At 41.1% G+C, this 25,588-nt stretch overlaps 1 protein-coding gene across 2 annotated transcripts in view; it reads left to right on the forward strand.

The window, feature by feature from the left end:
* The first annotated feature begins 6,291 nt into the window (after positions 1–6,291).
* baz1b (bromodomain adjacent to zinc finger domain, 1B) overlaps positions 6,292–25,588 on the forward strand; it is a 74,873-nt gene continuing 55,576 nt past the window's right edge. The window contains exons 1-6 of one of the 2 annotated variants that reach the window (XM_078225073.1): positions 6,292–6,661; positions 13,822–13,938; positions 18,687–18,831; positions 19,344–19,548; positions 22,560–22,681; positions 23,916–24,113. In XM_078225073.1, coding sequence (XP_078081199.1) covers positions 6,546–6,661; positions 13,822–13,938; positions 18,687–18,831; positions 19,344–19,548; positions 22,560–22,681; positions 23,916–24,113 — 903 coding nt within the window. In that variant the 5' untranslated portion in view covers positions 6,292–6,545. The remainder of the gene's footprint in view (positions 6,662–13,821; positions 13,939–18,686; positions 18,832–19,343; positions 19,549–22,559; positions 22,682–23,915; positions 24,114–25,588) is intronic. The other variant, XM_078225075.1, reaches the window with a different exon arrangement.

Raw genomic sequence — 25,588 nt, forward strand, 5'->3', positions numbered from 1 at the left:
GGGAGATTATCCAATAGTCAAACGCAATTTTCTTCAGCCATTTAAACTCATTGTAGGTTTGTGTGGGCTTTTTGCAATTGTTCCAGAATTGCTGGTGATTATTCTCCAGAACTTGTAGGCACTTAGGATGGCAGCCTTGGTCTGCTCATAATTCATTTACACAACAGGAGTCAGCATGGAGTGGATCTCTTGAGCTCTCCCCTACAGCTACCCTTGAATTAAAAATCTCCAGATCTCTGATGGCCATTTTAGCTGTTCTGCTATTTTCTCAGAAGTGGCAAAAATATGACTTCACGTCACATTCTTTGAATTTGGGAATGAATCTGGAATACATGCAGGCCTCAGATAGGCCTCTGGGTAGGGAGATGGGGGTATTACTGGGTAGAGAGATTTCCCTCACAGCTTCCAGCTGTCTGGTCTCCCTCTCCCTTTGATCTGTTAGCTCCATTTCCAATCTTCTGAGCTGGAATTCTCTTCCCCTTTCCTGTTCCCTTTTCAGAGATATTTCTTTCTCTCCTTAAATTCTAGCTGTATTCTGAGCATTTCCAGCTCAAATTTGGCTGGAGAGGAGATTCGGAATCATGGTTAAGCTCGACATCTTATATTGGTAACACGGGATCCAGATGTTCTCCCAACAATTGGATCAGCTCACTTCTCTTCAATTTACTGGGCAATTTTAACTGTAACTCCCTAGCTACAACTTTTTGTTGTTCTATGTTGCGGGCTGCTAAGGTTTCACTGTTCAAATTTTCTTGCTTAACCCACATCTGGGCATCAAATGTTGCCATCATCTCAGTGTTAGGGAAAGGAAATTTGCTTGTGTTTGAAAGTTTGTTCCAGCTCCCGGGATTTTCTCTTTTGGCTCTTGTATCAGATTTGACTCGTCTTAAGTCTCTGGTCAAATTCAAATGGATGATCCCAGATCTGAGCTCCTAATTTCTGTTACGGGCTGGAGGGGAGTTAATTTAAACAGCCTTGAGTCTTCCTCTCACCACCCATATCTAAGCAGAATGGTGTTTGATTTGTTTCTCCCTTTAGGGGGGCTGAAGGGCCTGTTCCTGTGCTGTACTTTTCTTTCTAAGTGGTGGTGTATTTCCCAGCTCCTCAGATTGTGTTATCCAATTTTCTATTAATAACTCCACAGCAAACTCGAGACAGGATAAAGTTTATTTGCACACACTCAAAATGTGGGAGAAGGGTCACAGTGTTGCCTCCTTTGCATTCATAGAGTAAAGGAGGGATAGAAAAAGGAGATTTACAGTGCAGAGACCATAGAGAAAAGAAACATTTTTTTTCATGTGGGTTCCAGAGTCCAGAATCAAAATCCAGTGAGGTATTCCTTTACGGAGGTCCACAGGTTGAAAACTGATGCTGGATAATTCACTTTTCAGTGATGTGGACTTCTCATGATGAAGTAGACATGTAGAGATGTCAGTCTTGTAGGCAATGGTACAGAATTTCCAGCAGAAGCAGTGTTAATGGGGCCAAAACTCCTTATCTGCGAGGTTGTTAGATGGCAAAAAAGACTTACTTTGTAGTTCAGTAGGACAATATTATTTGTTCCACAAGCCAGTGGTTGATGTGATTATGACTCCCACCTCTCCACACTGTCTTTGGAAAAAAGGACCTGTATCACTCATCTGGATCCCCAAGATTGTTGAATGTCGCAACCATTAATAATTGAAAGGAAGTTGTGGGGCCCTTTGTCTTAGCAATCAGACCCCTGTTAGCCAGTCTGGTTATATATGCAGATGATCTTTGTATAGCTCTTTTTGAATTTGGTCTGTGCTGCCCACAGGAGTCATTATCTCTGAAGAGCCATAATGAGCTGAGAGTTTCTCTGATACTGGCAGGTAGCTTCTTTGTTTGGGGCCACAGACATAGATTCAACCATTCCAGGTCTTTGTTCAACTTGAAATGTTAGTGACAGCATTGAGCATATCTTTATACCTTTTTTAATAAGAAAACGGTTTTAGTTGCACACAATGAAAGAGTAAGAAACCGTGCAAAGTCCTTTCCTTTCAATTTAGCATGAACTGCAATTAAAGTGCCCCATGATACACAGGTGTTTAATAATAGCAAAATGAAGTTGACCTGAATGGAGTGCCAAGAATATATCTGTAATCACATAATTGTGAATGTGCTTATGTTCTTTCTGTTACATGCTATCTGATCAAGTTGGAAGAAAAAGTTTCGCACACCACTGCATTAGCAGTTCAGTAAATTATGAATTATTTTCATGCTTTTTATTCATTTGTATCACCAGTAAGGCCAGCATTTATTGTCCATCCGTAAATTCTCTTGAACAGATGATGGTGAGCTATCTTCTTGAACTGCCATGGTCCATGAGGTGTAGGTACATCCAAAGCGCTATTAGCAAGGGAGTTCCAAGACCCAGGGCCTACATCGCCAATATAGTTCTAAGTCAGGATGGTGTGCAACTGGAGATGAACCTACAGGTGATATTCCTATGTGTCTGCTGCCTTAGCCCTTCTATGATGTGGAGATGCCAGCGTTGGACTGGGGTGGGCACAGTAAGAAGTCTCACAACACCAGGTTAAAGTCTATTTATTTGGAATCACGAGCTTTCAGAGTGCTGGTACTTCCTCAGGTGAGTGGAGAGTTGGGTTCACAAACACGGCATATATAGACAGAGACGCAATTTCAAGATGATGGTTGGAATGTGAGTCTTTACAGGTAATCAAGTTTTTACAGATACAGACAATGCGAGTGGAGAGGGATAATCACAGGTTAAGGAGGTGTGAATTGTCTCAAGGCAGGTTAGTAGGATTTTGCAAGCCCAGGCAAAATGGTGGGGATTACATGTAGTGTGACATGGACCCAAGATCCCAGTTGAGGCCGTCCTCATGCACGCGGAACTTGGCTATCAGTTTCTGCTCGGCAATTCTGCTTCGTCATGAGTCTTGAAGGCCGCCTTGGAGGACGCTTACTCGAAGATCAGAGGCTGAATGCCCTGGTTGCTGAAATGTTCCCCAACAGGAATGGAACACTCCTGCCTGGTGATTGTCGCGCAGTGTCTGTTCGTCCGTTGTCATAGCATCTGCATGGTCTTGCCGATGTACCACGCCTCAGGACATTCTTTCCTGCAGCGTATGAGGTAGACAACGTTGGCCGAGTCCCATGAATATGTGCCGTGTACCTGGTGGGTGGTTTTCTCACGTGTGATGGTGGTAGCCGTGTCGATCTGGCACGTCTTGCAGAGGTTGCCGTGGCAGGGTTGTGTGGTGTCGTAGTGGGAGATCCTCAACGAGAACAACATCTCCAATCACCTGATAAAGGAGCAGTGCTCTGAAAGCTCATGATTCCAAATAAACCTGTTGGACTTTAACCTGGTGTTGTGAGACTTCTTTCACCGTCCTTCTAGATAGTGGAAGCCATAGTTTGCTTTATGCTGTCAAAGGTGCCTTGGCAAGTTGCTGCAGTACATCTTCTTTATGGCATACACTCCTGTCACTGTGCAAGGGTGATGGAAGACGTGAATGTTTACGGTTGTGAATAGAGAACTGATCAATGCAGGCTGCTTTGTCCTGAAACAGCACTCATTCAGGGAAGAGAAAATGGTGGTCAGGCTTTGGGGAGTCAGATGAGTCACTTGCTACAGAATTCCCAGTTTCTAACCTCCTGCAGCCAAAGTAATTGTATGGCTGATCTAGTTAGGTTTCTGCTCTGAAACATCAATAATTCTTCTCTGTCCACAGGTGCTGCCAGACCTGTAATTTCCACGTTTTATATCAGATTTCTAGAATCTGTGGGATTTTGCTTTTGATATTAAAGGTCCCTGGGCACAGATAAGGCTGGAGATCCAGCTGACATTCTGCCAAAAAAGCAATTTAACGATAATCCGCCCTTTTGCCTATTCATATATTTGTAGGACCTTGCTACAGAATCAAAGAATCTTACAGTGCATGAGGCTATTTAAACTGTGATGATACTTTGCCTTTAAGGAATGTATTTTAATCATGTTTCTGTGTTGAATGTGCTTACTAGACCGTTTCATTTTATCGGGGCCATTTTGTCTGCATCTAGCACTGTTGTTACAGTAGCAACATAGTTGATGTAGTGTTTGTTTTGATCTGAACTAATGGAGAGTTCTGTAGTTTTGTGTTTTCCCTTGGGATATTGTGGAGTGGGGGTTGATTGATAGGTAAGGTCATATGACTGGTTACAACCAGCCTTAGAGAACTCGAGCCCAGTCTGCTTTTTCGGAGAAAAAGTTCTCCTCTTTTCCCTTCTGAGGTCTGGAGACTAGAATCTGCTAGGAAACTAATCTTTTCTTCTGAGATTCTACTGTTTGGGGATGGAGCTTTCTCTGGAAGTTGCGGCATGAAAATGAAAAGACTGGTGTCTGTCTGGATCACTCTCCACAACGTGAAAGGGCTGGAAATATAGTACCTAATTAAGTATCTTTGGTTTCTGTGCTAACTGGTTCTAAATAAGGGATACTGCTAAATTGGAACAATAGAGATAGCTCGTGATTAAGAATTACACTTTGTCATATTTAAGTATTTTAATTTGTAAAAGTTATGCTAATTCTTTTTGTTATATTCAGTATTCTTAAATAAAGTTTGTTTTGATAAAAGCTTTCTAGTGGATCATTTGAATCATACCTGGAGTGAAACAAATCAAATGTGAAAGTTAAGGTCTAGGCTAACTTCATAAAATACCTTGGACTTTCTGATCTGGTCCTTAATAAGTAAAGATGTTTGTTGCACATCCCATAATCTTCAAATTAGTTCTCTTCTGGTACATATCTAATTGCCTTTTTAAAATTACTGTGGAATCTGATTTAATCATTCTTGCCTTAGAGCTCAATAAGCCACATTGTGAAGAAATTTCTTATTTCTCCTCTAGTTCTTTTGGCAATAACTAATGCTTTGTGCAACATAGATGTATTTTACCCTCTACAACATCTTGGGCTCTTTCTGATGTTTTTGTGTGAAGGCCCTTATCTGCTGTTCCAGATTGTTCAGATGAATGTGGAAGATCCCATTCAAAACAGGGAGCTCTGTCAATCAACATTCTTCCCCTCAGCTAACACCATCAAATTGATTTAGTTACCACATTGCTGATTGGGTTTGGCGGGGGGGGGGTCTTGCTATATTCAAAAAATGCCTGCCATATTTGCTTACTGAACAACATTTTGAAGTAAATCATAAAGTCAAGCAGGAGATCGTGTAAACATATCCTACACCCTCTATACATTAAATTTTTAATGAAATTTCAGCTGATGAATTCAAACTCTTGATACATTAAAACATCTTGAGTTAAGAGCAATTTTCCAAGAACAGTTTCTTCCCTGCTACCATCAGACTTTTGAATGGACCTACCTCATATTAAGCTGATCTTTCTCTACATTCTAACTAGGACTGAAACAATATCCTGTCACAATATATTCTGAACACTCTCCTTCCCTATGTACTCGATGAACTTGTGCTTTGTCAGTACCGTGCAAGAATTTTCACTGTATGTGACAATTATAAATCAAATCACTGTGGGACAATTCTAAAACAAATCAAAATAAGCCTGGTGCTAACATGAACTTTAAATTTAAAATAAATCACACCACAGTAACAGTTCATGATTCAACATTTTTTCAAGCGTGTAAGATGCTCTCAGTGGTGATGTTGATAACACAACCAGTTATCCGCCTATAGAGAAACCATGTTCCCGCCACCCCAGTTGTTGCAGGTAGCAGGTTGAGTGGATGTTTATAGTGCAATCCATCGCGGCCTGCTGCTATGGTGGTCTGTGTTCGGCTCCTTGAAGGGCTGAGGCGGGCTCATAGTTCTCAGAGGCAGCCTGAATCCTATCTGTCTCTCGCTGCCCCGTTACCCACTTCATCCACAACCACACTTGCTGGCATCCTAGATGATGATTGACGGCTGGGGGAACCAATCGGCGTACAGAAGCAGACATCAATCAGGCCTGGACCCGCCCCCCAGCCGCTCTTCTCCAATCGCATCGCCAGCAAGTTCGGTTTCCTCGCTTCACTTTGTGCGTATGTTTTCATTAAAATACAAATTTTCATTTAAAATGCGGAAATCTGACGCGCGCAGCACCGCTTCTTCCCCAAACACAATTTGCTGTGCGAATCACCCGGATTTAAAAAGTACTTTTTCTCTTCACCGTTTAACCGACGCTCCTAACCTTTCACCTTCGCAATCACAGACCCCGCGCTGGCGACTAGCGGTTGATGGACAGCGGCTCTGTCCAATCAGCGGGCGGGGAGGGCTCAGACCGGGGTGGCGGGCACCGGGCCGCAGCCAATGGGAGTGCCGAGTGGGCGGGATTTCCGGCTGGCCACTGCGGGCTGCGCGGTGGCGGGAGGTGTCGAGCTGCCGGCGAGAAGCGGAGCCGCGGCCCAATCCCGCCATTTTTGAACTCTCCAGCTGGAGGCCAAGTGCGGGGCTCGCGGTCTTCTTCTTCACCCTGGCCGGGGGGGCAGGCGGAGCTGCGGACAGTACGTGACCGGCATCGGCCTCCCCGCCGGCCACCCTCCCTCCCCGGAGCCGGCCGGCTGGACCATGGCGCCACTGCTGGGCAGGAAGCCATTCCCGCTGGCCAAGCCGCTCACCGACCTGTCGGCGGAGGAGACCATCTATGTGATCGAGCACAGCGGCGAGGGTTTCAGGAGCAACGAGTATCCTTGGAGCCGAGCCGGGGACTCTTTAGGCGGAGCCGGGGGCCCCGGCCTTGGGCGAGAGACGGCTTCTCCCCAGGGACAGGGCCTAGGTTTGGGGGCAGGAGCCGGCGACTTTCCTGCTGCTGGGGAAAGGGAGTGAGAGAGGGGGAAGAGCGCCGTGTTGTCAAACTGCGTGTCAACACTGGCCTGACCCGCTATAATGTCCTCCCGAGTGAATGTTTCAACTCCACAAGTTAGTCATTGTCAGGAGGCCTGATGGTGCCAACCTGGGCCTACTCTCAGACAGCTTTACTGTGCCACCTTGAAGGAGACTGGGTGAAGTCCGGCAGCCAACTTTCCAGCTAGCTCACAAACTGGCCGGCCTGAGGATCCTTGTTTAATTCCTTTTTATCACTGGACCCAATCTACAGCTGTCAAAGGACTGGTCCAACCTTTCCCAGCCTATTTCTAAAGTTGCTGCAACAGCAGCCTTCTTGTTCAGGCAGTGAGCGGTTTAAGTTATATTTGAAACTTTCTGCAGCTTGTTGCCCAAATTGATTTTTCTGATCACCCTGGATGTGTTCAATCAATTAGCTTCTTGCAGAAACGAAATTTGCAAATGCTGGAGATCTGAACTACAAACTGAAAATGCTGGAAGCACCCCGCAGGCAGGTCAGCATCCGGAACCAAACGGGTGTGATAAAAGGAGCCCCGTCTGAAATGTTAACTGATCTATTCCATTAATAAGATGCTAATGGACCTGCTGCGTGCTTTGATTATTAGCCAGAGATAAATGTGCTACTTGTAATCCATTTGTGATATAGACACGCCTGTCTTATGTGGAGCTTTTAGAATATTTTTGTTACTTTCACATATATTGATTTGAAAATGAATTTGTGCAAGAATGGCATGGAGTAGGGGTAGGAGGCTTTTAAGTAGTTCAGACTTTTTCTTTGACCTGTGCAGTTTCTTGTGTTCTGAACTGGTATTTGATATATTCATGAATGTTTTTTTACTTCTGATATGTCTTAAATTACAGAAGTACTATCTATTCATTCATGGGACGTTTTATACTTGGCTTACTGAGGAGAGTTTAGGCAATTGCTTCTAAACACTTTTAAAAAGATGCTAGTTTTTGAACAAAAGGCTTAAGGAGTGTAAGCGGAAAGGAAATTAAATTCTTAAAGTAATGTATACTTCAATTGCAGCAAAAAGACTTCATTAATTTGTTTTTCATTCCTTAGCTGGTTGCTATGCCTGCTTAACCCTTCCAGTGGCTCAGGCTCACAAATCTGTTTGATGATATGCCTTGTGGAAGGTGTTATGATTGCATGCAAGTTTTGCTGTTTAAATGTGCTGGTAAGGATTTATGAGAGAGGCAAAACTTTATATAATATAAAATTTAAACTTTTAGAGTTAATCCAGGAGTTTGTATAACATATCCAGTTTGTTTATTATCTTAGTTTGGAATCTGTGGAGTTTAGAGCACACATTTTGATCAATAGCATACTGCTTTCACTGTGATCTGTAAGAATGGTACTGCAGTCTTCCTAATATATCCTTCTAGTTCAGTTGTTTAACTTGGGTAAAGTTTTGAACTATGACCTATCGTAGCTTCCTGGCCATCAAGATGCTTTGGGTGTAATATTTCATGTTTGGGAGCCTTAAAAATGTTTTAAAAGTGCTGTAAAAATGTTTTATTTGGTCAGTGCTTGTTTATAATTGGTGCTACTCTGTGTGTTTCAATTAACTCTTCAAACTAGGAGTTGGGTGACAGGAGTGCAGAAACTTGGTCGCTGTCAGTTCTTGTGGTTGAATGGTATTTTATTGGTGCTTTATCTAAAGAGCTTGTTTCATACTTGGAAGCAAAGCTCAGTTCGATCAGTCCTCATTGTGTGTCTGTGAATGGTGCTGAAAGACTTGGAAAAGTCAGAAAACTTCATTTCACGTTTTCAGAAAAGGCTTGCGAATTATGGTCATGGGATCCTTCTTGCCCCCTGACCATCTAAATTTAACACCACTGAGAAAGGACTTATTGTAGTGTTTACTTCTGGAGCTATGTACACACCAACTAAGATTTATGAATACATTGTAGCTTTCTTAGAATTGTCTAAGTCTCAAGAATCGGTCCAAACTTTAAAAATATGGAGCATCTCCTGAGGTTTTGTGACAGCATTGAAGCAGTGAAGATTACTGAATTCAGCCGTTGGTTACAGTCAATCTTAGTGTCTCTGAGCTAGGAGAAGATGAGTTATGTTTTTCCAGTACTGATTGTGAGCAGGTGATGTCCATTGGAAAAGTGTAGGTGGGAACAAGATTGTGATCTTAACTGTCCATAGTTTAACTGGTTGTTGAAGCTGCTGCTGATTTGCATTATTACTGACGGGTAATACCCGATCATGTATTTTTCAGGATAATGCAGAGAAGGCCAAGCGGCAATGGTCGCATTTCTTCAATGATGACAAATCCTTGATGTAGGTCCCACTTCTGCTTAGAGATGGTTTGAGCAAGCAACTTTTCAACGGATATGTTCCAGGCAACATTGAATCCAGTAATGTGAATTCCCAGTTGGACACAGTAAGAAGCGATTCCATAGTTGATGTAGCTTACTCTACGTGTGATGGGTGATTTTTGAAATATACACAACTGTCTCCCACCAAGAAGTCTCTCTTGACTTGAATCCAGTGTTATATTTTTGACAACTGGAAATTGATGTCTGCTTGGAAATTTTATTTTAAATCCTGCATTTACCTGTAAAACCCTTTCCATAATAGTGGTCTCCTGCCTGTCAGTCTGGGTAACATGTCACGTTGTTGTCAAAACACCGATTTAATGTATTAATACCAGTAGGCTGCAGTAAGAATTGTATGTAAACAAATGCCCTTTAATGTGGGATATCATCTTGGGTGATACTTAATTTTCTTAAATTTTCTTCCCTCTTCATCTATTCTAAAGATGGCAGCTCCTTTATTGTGGTATGATTTGGGCTTCATTTGTTTTCTGATACCTCACTGAAGTGAATGTAGGGGTAGTGCAAGAGCATCAGAATTCAGCCCAGATGTTTTGATTGGGGTTGCTGGATAATGATCAGCAACGGAAACTGACAATGATATCACAACAATTGTATTTGAAACAATGAGAGATTCACATCTAGGGTAGTTAATCACTTCTTGTTGCTCCTGCTGTTACCGTGACCAGTTCTCTACAGGTCAGATGTTCTTTTCATGCAATCCAAGCCTGGATTCTAATTGCACGGCTGGATATTTTTCATCGTGCAAAACTTCATCTGTTCAAAACCACAGTGTAAGCACACTTTAGTGATGAAATCTTTTGGTCCCGTTTAGATAATAGATTGTTAACTTCTTTGTGTAACTTAAGGTTAATGCGTAGGTTCGGTCGGCAGTTAGGAAGGCAATTGCGATGTTAGCATTCATCTCGAGGACTAGAATACAAGAGCAGGGATGTATTTCTGAGGCTGTATAAGGCTCTGGTTAGATCCCATTTGGAGTACTGTGAGCAGTTTTGGGCCCCATATCTAAGGAAGGATTAGCTGGCCTTGGAAAAGGTCCAGAGGAGGTTCACCAGAATGATCCCTGGAATGAAGAACTTGTCGTATGAGGAACGGTTGAGGACTCTGGGTCTGTATTCATTGGAGTTTAGAAGGATGAAGGGGGATCTTATTGAAACTTACAGGATACTGCGAGGCCTGGATAGAGTAGACGTGGAGAGGATGTTTCCACTAGTAGGAAAAACTAGAACCAGAGGGCACAAACTCAGGCTAAAGGGACAATCCTTTAAAACAGTGATGAGGAGGAATGTTTTCAGCCAGAGAGTGGTGAATCTGTGGAACTCTTTGCTGCAGAAGGCTGTGGAGGCCAGGTCATGGAGTGTCTTTAAGACAGAGATAGGTTCTTGATTAATAAGGGGATCAGCAGTTATGGGGAAAAGGCAGGAGAATGGGGATGAGAAAAAATATCAGCCATGATTGAATGGTGGAGCAGACTTGATGGGCTGAGTGGCTTAATTCTGCTCCTATGTCTTATGGCCTTATAACTTTAAGGGCACTGGTATTCAGTTAAGATGGTGCCAATGCTTGGCTGTGCTTTTAATTAGAGGATGTTAACTAGTTGACTGTTTCTGCCTCTCCTACCCTTCCATGCAGTGAGATCAGGACCCCCACAACTCTCTGGGTGAAAAAAGGTTTTCCTCATCTCCCCTCAACTTTCTACCAATCATTTTAAATCTATGCCTCCCTAGTCATTGTCCTCACTGCTGAAGTAGCTAGATCCTTCCCATCCACTCGATCCAGGTCACTCGCAATTTTGTACACCTCAATCAAATCTCCCTTCAGCCTCCTGTGCTCCAAGAAGGACAGCCCCAGCCTATACAATCTTTCCTCAGCTGCGATTTTCCAGTCCTGGGGTCATTCTCATACATCTTTGTACAAAATTAGAGTTTTTCATATTGCATTTTATTAAAATTCTAATGGCAGTTCTGTAGATTGTCATAATAGTTATAACCATGAATCTTTTTGAAGTGTTAACTTTCTAGATTTTCTCTCTACCTTTGTATTCCTGTTTTGTAGTGTTATTCTGTAGGTTGGAATGGCATTCACATGTTCTTGCAGATGTGTGTGTGACTTAGAGAAGTTTAAAAATAACCATGTTTTTTATGCTACTAGGCTTGACCATCATGCCATCCTGAGTTGCATGTATGGAATTCAGAAGAATGGTCTAGTTTGGACCAGGGAGCGGCACGGGCTTGGAGGGCTGAAGGGCCTGTTCCTGTGCTGTATTGTTCTTTGTTCTTTGGAATTACTACCATAATTGACTGATGTGCTGGTGCCACAACTATCATGCAGGGGTTTGAGGAGTGTGAAATGCACTTCAATATATATAGTTTCAACCTGAGTTTGTTCGCTACTATTAAAATAAGTTCAGCCCAAGCTCAAGAACAGCACCTCATCTTTCATTTGGCATTTTTGAACCTTTCAGACCTGACACTGAATTCAACAGTTTCAAATCCTAATCACTGTTTCCGTTTTCCAGATGGGTGCTGGTAATGGTTTTGCTGTTGCCATTTACAGCTCTTCTGGACCCAGCTTTTATTTATTTTGTCATAGCCGTCCATCATTTCTTTTGGCATTTGGTCACCCCTGACTCACCGATATTTCTTGCCTCTGAATGTTATATCTCTAACCTCCACTTCTGACTCAAGGCTATTGATCTGGAACATTACCTCTGTTTCACTCTCTCTCTTCATCTCTCTATTTACATGGTGCCTGATTTGCTTGAGCTATTTCTCTCTTGTAAGTTTGCAGAATCTGCTGCAATCTGCTTTTTGAGTGTACCTTGTCTTTGGCAACTCGGCAGTTACAAAGAAAATAATGGCACTTTGATTTGTAAAAGTAGTGAAAATACTATACCCGAGAGAAACTCTCAACTTCCACACGCTAATATAAGCAAACCAAGGTGCTTTACAGGAGTTTGGAAAGCACTGAATAGGAAGTGAGCAATTTGAGTTGTTTGCTGTATTTTTTTAAAAGGTCAAGAGAATCCTAATTCAAAGACCTGGCAAAATGTAATGAGAAAGAGTTTTTTACTTGGTTATACCAGCCATTGCTTGCAATACCAACTTGCATGTGCTGCAATAGCAATAATGATCAGGAATGTCAAAACTACAACTTGTGGGTCAATTTGGCACCCAGATCCTGGCATTCTGGCCTACAAAACCAAGGCAAGTACACCCTGACTGTCATCTTTCAACCTTGTGGGCTTGGAGGTTTGCAAAGGACTTTGTATTATTACCTCATTAGCAGATAAATTCTAATTCATTATTTGAAGATCTGCTATTAACGACTGAGATAATTGCAGGTTAACATGAATATTGATTTAAACATTGGATGTGGCCCGCCCAAAAGTCCACTTTGCACAGCTTAGGAACCCTCAAGGAAGAATGCTTGAATGTTTCTTATTAGTGGTGCCAGGGTAATGAAACATTGAGGTTATATATAATCTCCATAGGCACCTTAGTTTTCCAATAATTCCACTCCATTACAGATGCATTATTGTCTGATAATTGTTGGAAATTGTGATGAATTTGCATGGGAGATAACAGTAGCCCTGTTAAGATACAACACACTGACTGTAGCCCTGGCATAATTCTGCAACATTAAAGATTTGATTTTAATGTAGAGGATGCCAGCAGAAATTGTAACTATTGGGCTGCAAATAGCCTAGGCAGATATGGCCATCCTTTCTTTTTGGAAATTTATGGTCGGAGTACAAGATCATTGTTATCAGAAAATGTTGTGTTTAGCATTGATGGGAATCCTCAGGGACTACAGTTGCACAATAACTACTGGCCTCAGACCATTATTTCCGGTGCCTGACAAACTACTGGCTCTCAGTTGCACTGACATCAGCGATAAAGAGGTGTGTGTCTGTGCTTGCAAACTTTCACAAGCAGCTCTGAGAGGCAGTGTAAAGACATTCAAATGACAAAATTGGGTAAAATTTGCTCTTGAACGGCTTTTTAGCCTTTTTTTACAAATAAGAGCTGCAGACTAATAAACCCATGTACCGGTTCTTTGCAGTAGTAGTTGGTGTACTGAACTTGACTTGTTGCTCCGTCCTATGAAGGGAGTGGCTTATCTTCCAGCTCTGATGCAATGCTTCCAGCCAAAATAGTAACTCGCCTTTGCTTTGAAATTCTAATGGACCCTTTGTTCAGATTTCCTGGATGTTTTATTCCCCCAAGCACTTGCAGCATTTTTGTTTGCTATTGTCATTGAAGTTTGTAGGTGACGGGTAAGAACAGAATCGAGCACTGCTACGGACATCCACAGTTGAATGGTCTGCAAACACCTACTTTCTAGCCTTACTTGAATGGCTACCTGGCTGAAAAGCTTGGAGGTTCCTGGGGCACAGTACTCCACAGGAGCTGGTACTTTCTGAACAGCAGAAAAAATGAGAATATTGAGGAAAAATATGAAAGGATTGAGTCAATATGAGGGCTGACAATGTTAAGTGAATTAGAATGGGAGAAATTGATTCAGTGGGTTGGATATAGGGAACAGTATGTCAAAGGTATGAAAAAGTACAAATACGGCGTAATGGCTTTTTGTATTGTTGGGAAAACCTGAATTTCTTCCTCTATTTTCCTGAGCTGTTATTCAGAGAATATGAATCTCGATTGTCCAGATATGCAGAGCGAATTTGGACGTGTAAAAGCACAGGCAGCAACCAACTCACTCACAAGGAGGCCTGGGAAGAGGAGCAAGAAGTAACTGAACTGTAAGTATATGGTATTGTTGATTACAAGTACATTCAATAAGTTGATAACAATTTGGTGCTGAGGTGAATTCCATAAAGTTGGATGGGGTATTTGACTTATGTAATATCCTTCTTAGAACAGTGTCCCAACTAATTAATAACTAGACCGTGGCCCATATTGATACAACACAGTATGTGAACCAGTTTCAACTTCATAATATATATTTGGGATTAGTCCTTATAGTTGAATGATGGCAGCATTAGGTTTTCAGACTGTATTAACACAGGGTCACGTGGTATAGGATTGTTAACTAAAAGCAAAATGTTGGAGAAGCTGGAAACCTGAAATACAAACAAAATGCTGGAAAAACCCAGCAAGTCTGGCAAAATCTCTGCTGAGAGAAACATTTTGAGGCCAGTATGAGTCCTCTTTGCACTCGAAGAGTTAACGCTGTTCCTCTCTCCACAGATGCTGCCAGACCTGCTGAATTTGTCCAGCATTTTCTGTTATGGGTTTTTTAATCCTGCTTCCATTGTAAGACAGGTTGTGCCAGTCAGGATGGAGAGGTTCAAATGCATCTCATAGTTACAGAACCTGCTGAACATTCAATGTCTATCGGTGGGGAAACTGTTGAAACAGGCTGGGTGAAGGGAGACAAATTTTGAAATGCAGTATTATTGAGCTTCGCTGAAAGTATAATGCTTTGGAAAAGGGGTTGATTTGTGAGGTTTTACCCTGTGAAATGATATACAAAAGTAATTCACACTTTAAACTTCCTATGATCAAGGAGAGAAAAATGGAATGTAAACACATGCACACATCTATATGGCTAGAGATATGTTCCTGGCATGACTTTGAGGTAAACTTCATTTCCCCATTATTTAAAGTACAGTTCATGCTCTATTGAAAGGTAGGGACATTGCACTGTTTCCTTCTCTATCTCATTCATAGTACCCAAACTGTAGGAATTCTTTTCTTTGTCTTTTGCTAACTGCCGCCTTCATTTTAAACCAAGACTTGGCATCACATAATTGCAAAGTTATAATTCACCTCATCCTCTTTGAGACTATTTTCAAGCTCCGTATGTCCTTCGACCGTCGTCTTAGTTTTTCAAATTCGAGAAAAATGGCATAATCTCCCCCAACAGAATTAATTGGTTGGATATTAGATTTCAACTAGTATGAGTATTAGAGATAACCACTTAAAATAGCTGTATGCTGTCCTACTGGGAACCTGATTGTGTTGCCAGATCTACTGATGTCATTGGCTTTGTCAACTGTTAGTACAAGAACCTTGCAAACAAGTACTCCAGAGTGCAGAAAAATCACTTTGAAATTGGTCAACAGCAACAGACTAACCTCAGTAAAAGCTGCAGTAGCTTCACTTTCTATTCTAGAGGATGGAGGTTATCTCTGTTTTCACTGGGATAACCAAATTGACCACCTGGGAGAATGAGTTCAGGATTTCAAATATTCCTATCCCAGTGTTTATTTAAAGTCTAGCGACTTCAGTTATAAGAACATAAGAACATAAGAAATAGGAGCAGGAGTAGGCCATCTAGCCCCTCGAGCCTGCCCTGCCATTCAATAAGATCATGGCTGATCTGACGTGGATCAGTACCACTTACCCGCCTGATCCCCATAACCCTTAATTCCCTTACCGCTCAGGAATCCATCCATCCATTATAGGCACGTTCATCAAAACAGAAAAGCAAGCAACCAAACTAATCCATTGGGAACTTCAAAACTGCACCAGTGCAAACTGGAGATGTTAATATTCATTTAAGAGGAATAAAATGAGAGTTTTAATTATTTGCTATTCCAATGTTTAATGGTGTCATCTTTATGGCCTGTTGTCTAATACTCAGCTATATGCAGACCAAAAAGTGCTATCTTTGATTTCTAATCTGGTTAAATTACCTAATTTCCGACAGGATTGAGGTTAAGAATCTATGATAGGTCTCAGTCTATGGAATGTTTGTGGGGGTAAAGAAATCAGAATCTGCCAAGATCCTGACTGCCACCAATTGACTTTTATAGTAAATATGTATCTGAACAGAGTAGTTTCTGTGGTACACCCATGGGGCAGTGGTTTGGTGGTTGAGGCTGTCCGATGGAGAGGAGTGGCACTCAGGTAAGGTCTTGGAGAGCTGCTTAAAAGTGAAACATATCAGCATCATTCATTCTGGCTGATTGTAACCTTTGGAAGTGATTGAAAGCAGGCAGTGTGGGTCAGCTGCACCCAGATTAATTTTCTGGCATTGAAATTAAAGGGATGCAAAATCTGGGAGCTGATCTGCTATGACCCATTTTTCATTCCTATTTTCAGAGGGGAAATTTATGGTTAATATTTTAAATGCTTTTTATTGAGAGGTGGAGGGAGTGAGTGCTGCTTACAAACAGTAATTATGGAAATATGTGGTTCACAATTTAATTTAGGAATTGTGTCTCTAGGAAATAATATCTGCCTACCATTATGCTATCAAAATACCATTTATTAATCAATGTTAGTTTGAGGTCAGATTTCATAGTTGAGGGGAGGGGGTAATAATACTGGTGTTGACCATTTAGCATGCTGGTATCAGTGCTGTAAGCCAGTACACCACCTTGTGTCAATTGAATACCTGTGGAATATTTCAAAGTTCATCACTTCAAATTGCTTTTGCTGTTGGCATGAAAGTAGTGACCATTAGTTCATACAACAATGTAACTTTAAAATATTCTCCATCGACATAAAACCAGTTCAGAAAGATGGCCTTTCTGATGCAGTTGTTTTTTTTTGCCACTACATTTCTACAACTACAGATGTACTCAACTATGTCCTTGCCTCCACCTTTGATGTCCTAGTCCCATAAAACCATTGCTTTCTCTCACTGGTCATTCCCCCAGTATCACCCTTATCTTAACTCAAGTCCAAGGAATACAGACTTGAAAGGATATGGTGTAATTCCCTTTGCTGTCCACTGGCAGATCTGACTAGGCTACTTGAAACACTATCGGATCCTGCTCTTGTTTGTTAAAACTGCTCATTAATCCTGAAATATAAAGAAACCCTCCATGCATTTGCTACCTCTAGACTCGACTATTCAAACACCCTGTTTGCTGACTGATCTCCTTACGTTCTACCATCTGTAAACTTGAAATCATCTGAATCACTGCTTCCTGTGTCTTGTAGCAAATGCCATTCCCTTCGTCATCCCTGTGCTTGCTGACCTACATTGGCTCTTGTTCAAGCAATATCTTGACTTTTAAATTCACACCCTTATTTTCAAATCTCTCTATGGTCTCGCCTCTCCCTATCCCTGCAATCTCCTCCAACCCCACAACCCTCTGAAATAACTGCACTCACCTAATTCTGGCCCCTGTATATCTCCAATCATAATTGTCCCACCTTTGGTGATATACCTTTGGTTGCTGAGGTCCCAAGCTCAGAAATTCCCTTCCTATAGCTTACTTGCTATCTTTAAAACACTTCTTAAAACCTAGTTCTTTGCCCAAGCTGCTGGTTATCTAACCTAATATCTCCTTGTGTCTTGGTGTAATACTTTGCCTTGTGATGCTCTTGTGTAGCACCTTAAAATGTTTCATTACTTTCAAGGTAGTATATAAATGTAAGATGTTGCTTCATATGTCCATGTTTGCACATAAATCCTAATTACAACACTGAGCAGTACTGTCGAAATGGCAATCTCTAGAGTTTCAGCTGGACTGGGGGAAGTTTTTGATGTTACCAAGTTGTGAAAGTCACTTATAATTTGGTCAGTAAAAGCTACAGAGCCATCCTGTATTAAAATGTGGCTTGTACAGTTAATGGCAGTTGGAGGTTTTGTTACAAATGCTAGAATACTGTGGAATTCAGATAAAATGCACAGGAATATGGTAACTACTTGGCAGTAGTTCCCTCCAACTAGGCAGGAAGAACCAGCCAGGGGTCCTGCTTCTGATTATTATTCACTGACCCCTCTCAGATTGTGAGAGTGGCTGAGAATGATAGATAAAGATCAGATCAGACTCTTTTTCAGGATGTCAGATTTTTGACTGGAATCGTAAGTGAAGAATAATTAGTTGCCTGAGATATCCAAGAAAGGAGGAGGGGGGTGGGCAAGGCATTTACTTACGTTTTTAAAAAAGGATGTGAAAGCACTGTTTCAGAAAAGAGACTGGCGGTGTGAATCTGATTCACAATTTCTACTTGTAAGTTACCGAATTCTTCTGCAGTCTGGCACCATCTACTGGCCCAGTGCAGCTGTGGAGTTATGGAGACTTGTTACATAAAATTACTAAATGTTAATATAGAAAGGAAAATGCTTGAGCATGTTGTGATTGGAGTTTAGGGAAGAGAGAAGTTCTTGTTCTCTAATGTGCTTTGAGAAAAGGAGTATTACCTTGTAGCAGCAAAGTTAAATGGGACTCAGATTTGGGAATTTTATCATTATGGGCATACCTATGTAACTGGCCCTTGGGGATGTTGAACAGACTTAAGCTGCAGCTGCCTGCTAAGTTTTAATTAGGAGCTCTTTCTCACTCCTTAGTCCCCTTTCCACATGTTGAATTGAGTCTTTTCACTTTGCCTGACTCATCCCCAATTCCTCAAACTCATCATTTTTATTTTCTACAACTAACAGGCTTTTAAAACCAAAGCTTGGCAACAGTTAATCACAACTTTCTTTGGCCACGTTCCTCTGAATCCTGTCCAAATTGTTATTTGTTAACTCATAATTATAATTATGTAACATTTTTACCTTATTCTGCTTTGTTCCACTTTGCAGGCTAAAGGAGGAATATCCAGTGTGGTTTGAAAAGCCTGTGTTAGAACTAGTTCATCACAATACATTATCTCTGGACAAGCTAGTTGACAAAACGTGGATGGAGATCATGACCAAGTTTGCAATTGGAGAACATTGTGAATTCCAGGTCAGTCTTAGAAGATGTTTTTATTAGCTTAAAAAATATTTCCATGAGGTTTAGTTTAACTACAATCCCTGATCTAAGCCATAAATACCAAATGTACTCCCTAGGCTATGGTGCTAATATTCCAGATAGCCCTTGGGCAAGACGAAGAATGAAGCAGGGTTGAAGGTCCTGATTGCCGACCACGACCTCATGGAAAATGGCACTTCATGGACACCAGAGTTAGACAGGATATTGCTTGGAATGTCTGCATTCACTGTATAAACCTCTGTGAAAAACAGCCAATTAACTCTGGCAGAGATGATTATTGCTTTGTCATCTCTGGAACTTGAGTTCAAATGCCATGGATTGCCCTTTCCTAAAACAAATTAGTTATATTTGCATTTGGTTATCATGTGTTAATGTTAATAATTCTGCCATCAGCAGCAAAAATGAGGGCTTTTCTATTATGACATAGATGTGTGTAAACATCGTAAACTTAAACCAAAATTAATGAAGAACTTTCTTCCTACTAGGTTGGGGAAAACAAAATTCTTCAAGTGGTGGTGGTAAAAGTCCATCCTCTGGAACCAAAGGAAGAATTATCCTCTGAGAAGAAAACTGATGGATCCTGTGACTCACCTTCCAGTGACAAGGAGAACTCCAGTCAGGTGGTGCACGAGAGCCTTGGTTTGGATGCCTGCAACAAAGTTGAGGAGAACAAGAGGGACAGCAACACTAGTATGTGTTCAGTCACATCATAAAAATATTAGAGTGGGCAAGCACAAAGATGTGGTAGGGGAAGATTTGGTAGGATTTTTCCATTAACTCTGAGATCCCAAGGACTCTTGTGTCACCTCTTTTGTTGCATTTCTTTGTATAAATGATCTGTAGTATGTCAGTACACCCAATTCTGTTTTGTTATTGATTCTATTTTATATTCATGAATTTCCTTCAAGTTGTAAAGCCCACTCATAACTTCCAGTGTTCTGCCAATGGCTTAATCGCTGCATCTTGAACTTTTCTTCCCCATGGCATTGAAAATCTTTTATCTTTTGATGGAAAGAAAACAATTTCTCCATGTCTACTGCAAGTCTCATCAGCTGCTACCCCTTAACATTTGGCTGCAGTCTCTGTTCTTCAGCCAGTAACTGCATCCTTGGCCTCACTATCTCTCCTGATCTCAAATTGAATGCCCAAGATACCTCTATTTTGAAAGCAGCTGGGAAGAAACATTTTTCATTTTGGGCCATTCACTTCCTCAACAACCCAGATCCCAGAAGCTAGTAGAGCCTTGAAACTTGGGAATTCATAGCTTTAGAAGTATGAAGATCAGTGGAACAAGTTGTATTTATTTAAAAATAAAAGACATCCCATGTTTTATAAACAAGTATACAAAGTTTTAGAGTTGAGGTAATGCTGACCTGGTACAAGTTGTTCGTTAACGTTTAATTACATTTTGTTAATTAATGTTTGCATTTTTGGTTGGTTTTAAGAAGGATGTCCTGAAGAGAGTGCAAAAGAGATTTGCTGTGATAATACTTTGCTATGGGGGGGAAGAGTAGAGAAACTGAGATTTGAATTTGAACAAAGACTTTAATGTAGGTTTTCAAACTTGAGGGCTTTGGAGTAAAAGGGGGAAAGGTTTTTCTACTAGCCAAGAATTCTGTAATCTGCAAGATCAAAAGGGTGAGATTGGGAGAATATTTTGCACAGATAGATGTTGGGACTTGGAATAACTTACCACGATGCATGAGGGTGACAAAGGAAGGGGTGAGTATTTATGGGGGGAAAAAAAGGGGTTGGATAAATCTTTTTCAGATCCAGCAAAAACAGAATTTGTCTCTGGTACTGTAAAATGCAAGCAAAGGCAGATAAAGCTACAGAGAACATTGGGGGGTGGGGTTGGACAGAAATATTATTCAGTTACCTTTTGTTAAATTGTTAATTTTAGGTGTTATAGCACAATAATCCCTGACTTGAGAACCTTTTGCTGTTGTAAGAATGTTTTTCTATGTTATGGGTGCATGACCTGAAAATAATACCAGTTGGCCTAGTGAGGTGGAAGATTTTCTGAATCTTCCAAAGTCTTTGCTAAATTTAAACTTTAATTTCCAGTAATTGACTAGATTTTGTGTTTCACAGTTTGGAGCTAAAATATACAAGCATCTGAACGAGGAGCCCGAGTCGGCCATTCAGCTCCTTGAGCGTGCTCCATTATTTAGTAAGATTATGGCTGATCTGATAACCTCAAATCCACATCCCACCTATCCTTGATAACCTACCACCCCCTTGTTTGCCAACAATCTGTCCACCTCTGCCTTAAATATGTTCAAAGACTCCACTTCCACCGCCTTTTCAGGAAGAGTTCCAAAGACGCTCAACCCAGGTTGAGAAATTCTTGCCTCATCTCTATTTTAAATGGACAATTCCTTATTTTTAAATAAGTTCTAGATTCTCTCAAGAGGAAACATCCTCTCCACGTCCACCTTGTCAAGGTGCCTCAGGATCTTGTGTTTTAATCAAGTCGCCTTTTACTCTTCTAAACTCCAGCAGCTTCAAACCTAGCCTGTTAAACCTTTCTTCATAAGACAGCCTATCCATTCCAGGTATTTTGTAAACCTGCTCTAAACTGCTTCCGAGGCATTTACATCCCTCCTTAAATAAGTTGACCAATACTGTCCACAGTACTCCAAATGTGGTTTCGCTAGTCCCTTGTACAACTAAAGCATAACTTCCCTACTTTTGTATTTACTTCCCCTTGCAGTGAATATTAGCATTATGTTAGCTTTCCTAATTACTTGCTGTACCTGCATACTAGTCTTTTGTGATCCATGCACTAAGACACCTAGATTCCTCTGCATCTCCGAACTCTGCCATCTCTCACCATTTAGATTATTATGCCTTTTATTCCTCCTACCAAAATGGACAATTGCACTAATCCCTGTGACACACCACTAAAGATCAGCCTGGATTCTAGTGAATGGCAGAGGAGGGTTTTCTTTTATTCTTTCATAGGATGTGGGCAAACAGGCAAGGCCAGTATTTTCTGCCCAACTTAATCACCCTTGCTTCAGAGGATAGTTGTGGTAATTTCATGGTCATTATTACTGGTAATAACCATGGAATCCCTACAGTGCAGAAAGAGGCCTTTCGGTCTATCAAGCCTGCACCGACTCTCTGAAAGAGCATCTCAACCCCCCCCCCGGTTCATTTACCATGGGCTCATCCACCTCACCTACACATCTTTGGAAACTAAGGGGCAATTTAATATGGCCAATCCACCTAGCCTGCACATCTTTGGAGTGCGGGAGGAAGCCGGAGCACCCAGAGGAAACCCATGCAGACATGGGGAGAATGTGTCAACTCCACGCAGACTGTCACCCAGGCTCAGAATCAAACTGAAATCCCTGGTGCTGTGAGGCAGCAGTGCTAACCTCTGTGCCACTGTGGTTAGGACTAGCTATCGAATCAGTGGAGCTGCTCACTTGCAGGTGTAGGCAGCAGGCAGTAAAGGTGATAAAAGGTACGGGAAGATAAAAGTAGCTGTTCTCATTCCATTCTAGGCAGCATGGTAGAATCCTACAAATGAGACTATGTCATGTCTTTTGGACCTTTTTGTCCAGAATGGTTTGGTCTGTTACATGCAGTAATGTAAGAACTAGCTTCATTGCCACCAGAATCTTGTCTGCACTGAGACAGCTGAACAGTCAGCATTGCAAAATAAATAACAAGTATGTTATGCTTATCAGGTGACAGAGCTCGCCGATCACCGCGCAAGCTACCTACAAGCCTCAAGAAGGAAGAGAAGAAATGGGTTCATCCAAAATTTCTGCCCCACAAATATGATGTGAAGCTACAGGAAGAGGACAAAGTGAGAAATAAAACTGACTTTTCAAGTTGGGTTCTTTGGCCATGCACCTTTGGTCAATCTGTGAAGAGTTTTTTACCATATGTAGATTGACTAGTTTATATCCAACAATGATTATAGGTGGTTTCAGGTTATTAACTGATATCTAGCAGTTGGGGAATTTCCTGACCTGATAGCATCGGGTGTTACAACTGTATGAAATATGCTAGATGGACCAACTGGCCTTTCCTGTCTTGATGTTTTCATGTTACTAAAGTCAGTTTACTTTGGGTCACAGCAGCTTGTAGTCAGTGTGTTGACAGTTCCGTTGAAGGATATTGTAACAGTTGTGTGAATTACTGTGTATGTGATGGTTTTAATTTTTTTTTAGGAGGGATGGGATGAGGAAATGAGAATTTTATGCTCATCAAGGTCTGAGGTGTTCAAACCATGAATAGAATAGTTTCCATTTCAACATCTGTGCAGCAATATTGAGCATTCCCACATCAATTATAGAGTTAGCTGCAAAGTAAAGATCCCACCACTGTTTCAAAAATTGATTTTAATTGTAGCCTCAGAAGGGCATCTATTGCAGCAGCACGCAATTTTTTGTCTTCTAAATCAGAAACCATGTTCAGAGTGAGATTAGCAGAGGTATTTTTGTGCTGTGTAGGTCCGTGTCTGCTAAGAACTCAATTGACACCACCTTATTTCATTCTCAGTCTCTTTCTTCCAGCTTTTTTTAAGACTGTAGGGTAGGGGATGGTGCAAAGAAACGAGGAAAATTTCCAAAATGTAGATGTGAGATATATTGGCTACATTGATGGATGTTGATAAAAATTGTTCTGAGACAGCAAAGTTTGTAGGCTCTTCTGCACTGTGTGCACATGGTGTGAGGTAGAGTGCATTACTTGATACATTTGAATCTTTTTTAATTGTACCCTTTTAAACTTGTATCGTTCTTTGTTTTTTTTTCATGCATTCACAATGGTATCTGCTTTATAGTCTCTATCCTGTCCATATCCCCTTTGTACTGGCTGGGTGTGACTTCTCTGATCTGTTGATGCCATTTTTTGTTGCTATTTGTATAGCATTTGCTGGTTGCTAACTCTTGACATCTTGTCCACTGAAAAATTGGTATTGGATACCTGGGCACATTCTTTGCACCACTGGTTACATTCTAGGAGAATATATTTGATATTTATAGACTTTAATTTAAAATGTGTGACTAAAGGGAGTCCTTTTCTTGCTAATTTAGATAATTAGTAACGTACCGGTTGAAAGTCTCATCCGCTCGGAGCGGCCGCCAAACAAGGAGATCCTGCGCTATTTTATCAGGCACAACTCGATGCGAATGGGGATGGGAGAAAATGCACCCTGGGTGGTGGAAGATGCACTTGTACAGAAATACTCACTGCCCAGTAAATTCAGTGACTTCCTGCTCTCTCCATACAAGGTAACTACATTGCATTTCTCAAAGGTAATTGCATGAATTTTGTGCTTGGACTAAAAGAGTGTGTTATGAAAAGTGTTTACTTTGTACATTGTTAATTCAGACGTGACACTACTTTTCTCAAAGTAACTTGGCGTCAGCTTCACTGAAGGGCATTCATTGGGGCAATCTTCACAGCAAGCACGTGCTAGGGGATTTTCACAGTAAATTCATTGCAGTGTTAATGTAAGCCTACTTGTGACACTTATAAATAAATAATAGTTTTCACTTCACACTTCACCTTTGTAGTTTTGAGTGAGATTTAAAGTCCAGTTAGTGAATATTCTATGCTGTTGAATCTTGTATATCAGGCGACTCACTTTCAGTCGGTCACTTTTACAGTCAGAAATAAGGTTTCATCTCCTTAGTCTGAGCAGGACTTGAATCCAGGTACTGGTGTTTGAAAAAGCCCATTGTTATGCAGTTCTGTTGAAGAATCCAAAACATGTTCGCTCAATAAATTTCTCCAATGAGTGAGCTGTACAAAGATTTGTGATACGATCCACAATTTGTGTTGTATTTACCGATTTCAGTTGGAGAGCCATCGTTTGCCTTAATTTTGGGTTGGGGAGGGAAAAATGAGTTAAGTATTCCCCTTTCTGATTGCGATCCAGTGATATTCTTCTGAATAGGCAGATTTGGACATTAAATAAGAACACAGTTGCTCTCAGCTTTTTATGCAGAGCAGTGGAATTATGATTTGTGAGCTGTCAGTTTGCACATGCACACTGATGACACCTAGTTCTTTCTCACCAGCAACTCTTGGCAGTAGTTAAATTATCAAACTACTTATTGTCATTGCATAAATGAAATTAAATTGCCAGTTAAATATTGGGAAGATTAAAGCCATTGTTTTAGTTCCCCATTTTGAACCATATTCCCTAACTATCCACTCCAACCCCCTCCCTAACGGTCTGAAATTAAACCAGTCTTTTAGTTTTGTGATATTTGATCCTGAAACGAGCCTTCTGACCAATTATTTGCATCATATCTAAGACCACCTGTTTCTGCCTCCATATCTTTGCGGGAGCTCATCTGCTGGAATTCTGCACACTGACCTACACTAGCTCCCAGTTAAAGTAACATCTTCATCCTTAATAATCCCTCTATGATCTTGCTCCTCCCTATCTCATGAATGTTCTCCAGTCCCATAATTCTGATTGCTTGCGCATGCCTGATTTTAATTGTTCCACTATTGGTGAGTTTGCCTTCGGTTACCTATGACCCAAGCTCTGGAATTCCCTTTGTACATCTCTGAACCTGACTACCTCGCTTTCTGCCTTCAATGCACTCCTTAAAATCTACCCCTTGGACCAAGGTTTTGGTTGTCTGATTTAAACTCTTCTTTTGTGGCTTAATGTCATATTTTATTTCATAATGCTTCTGTGAAGCTTCTTGGACATCTTATTATATTCAAAGCACTGCATGAAGATAAAACA

Source organism: Mustelus asterias, chromosome 12 (assembly GCF_964213995.1).
Source record: "Mustelus asterias chromosome 12, sMusAst1.hap1.1, whole genome shotgun sequence".
Lineage (NCBI taxonomy): Eukaryota > Metazoa > Chordata > Chondrichthyes > Carcharhiniformes > Triakidae > Mustelus > Mustelus asterias.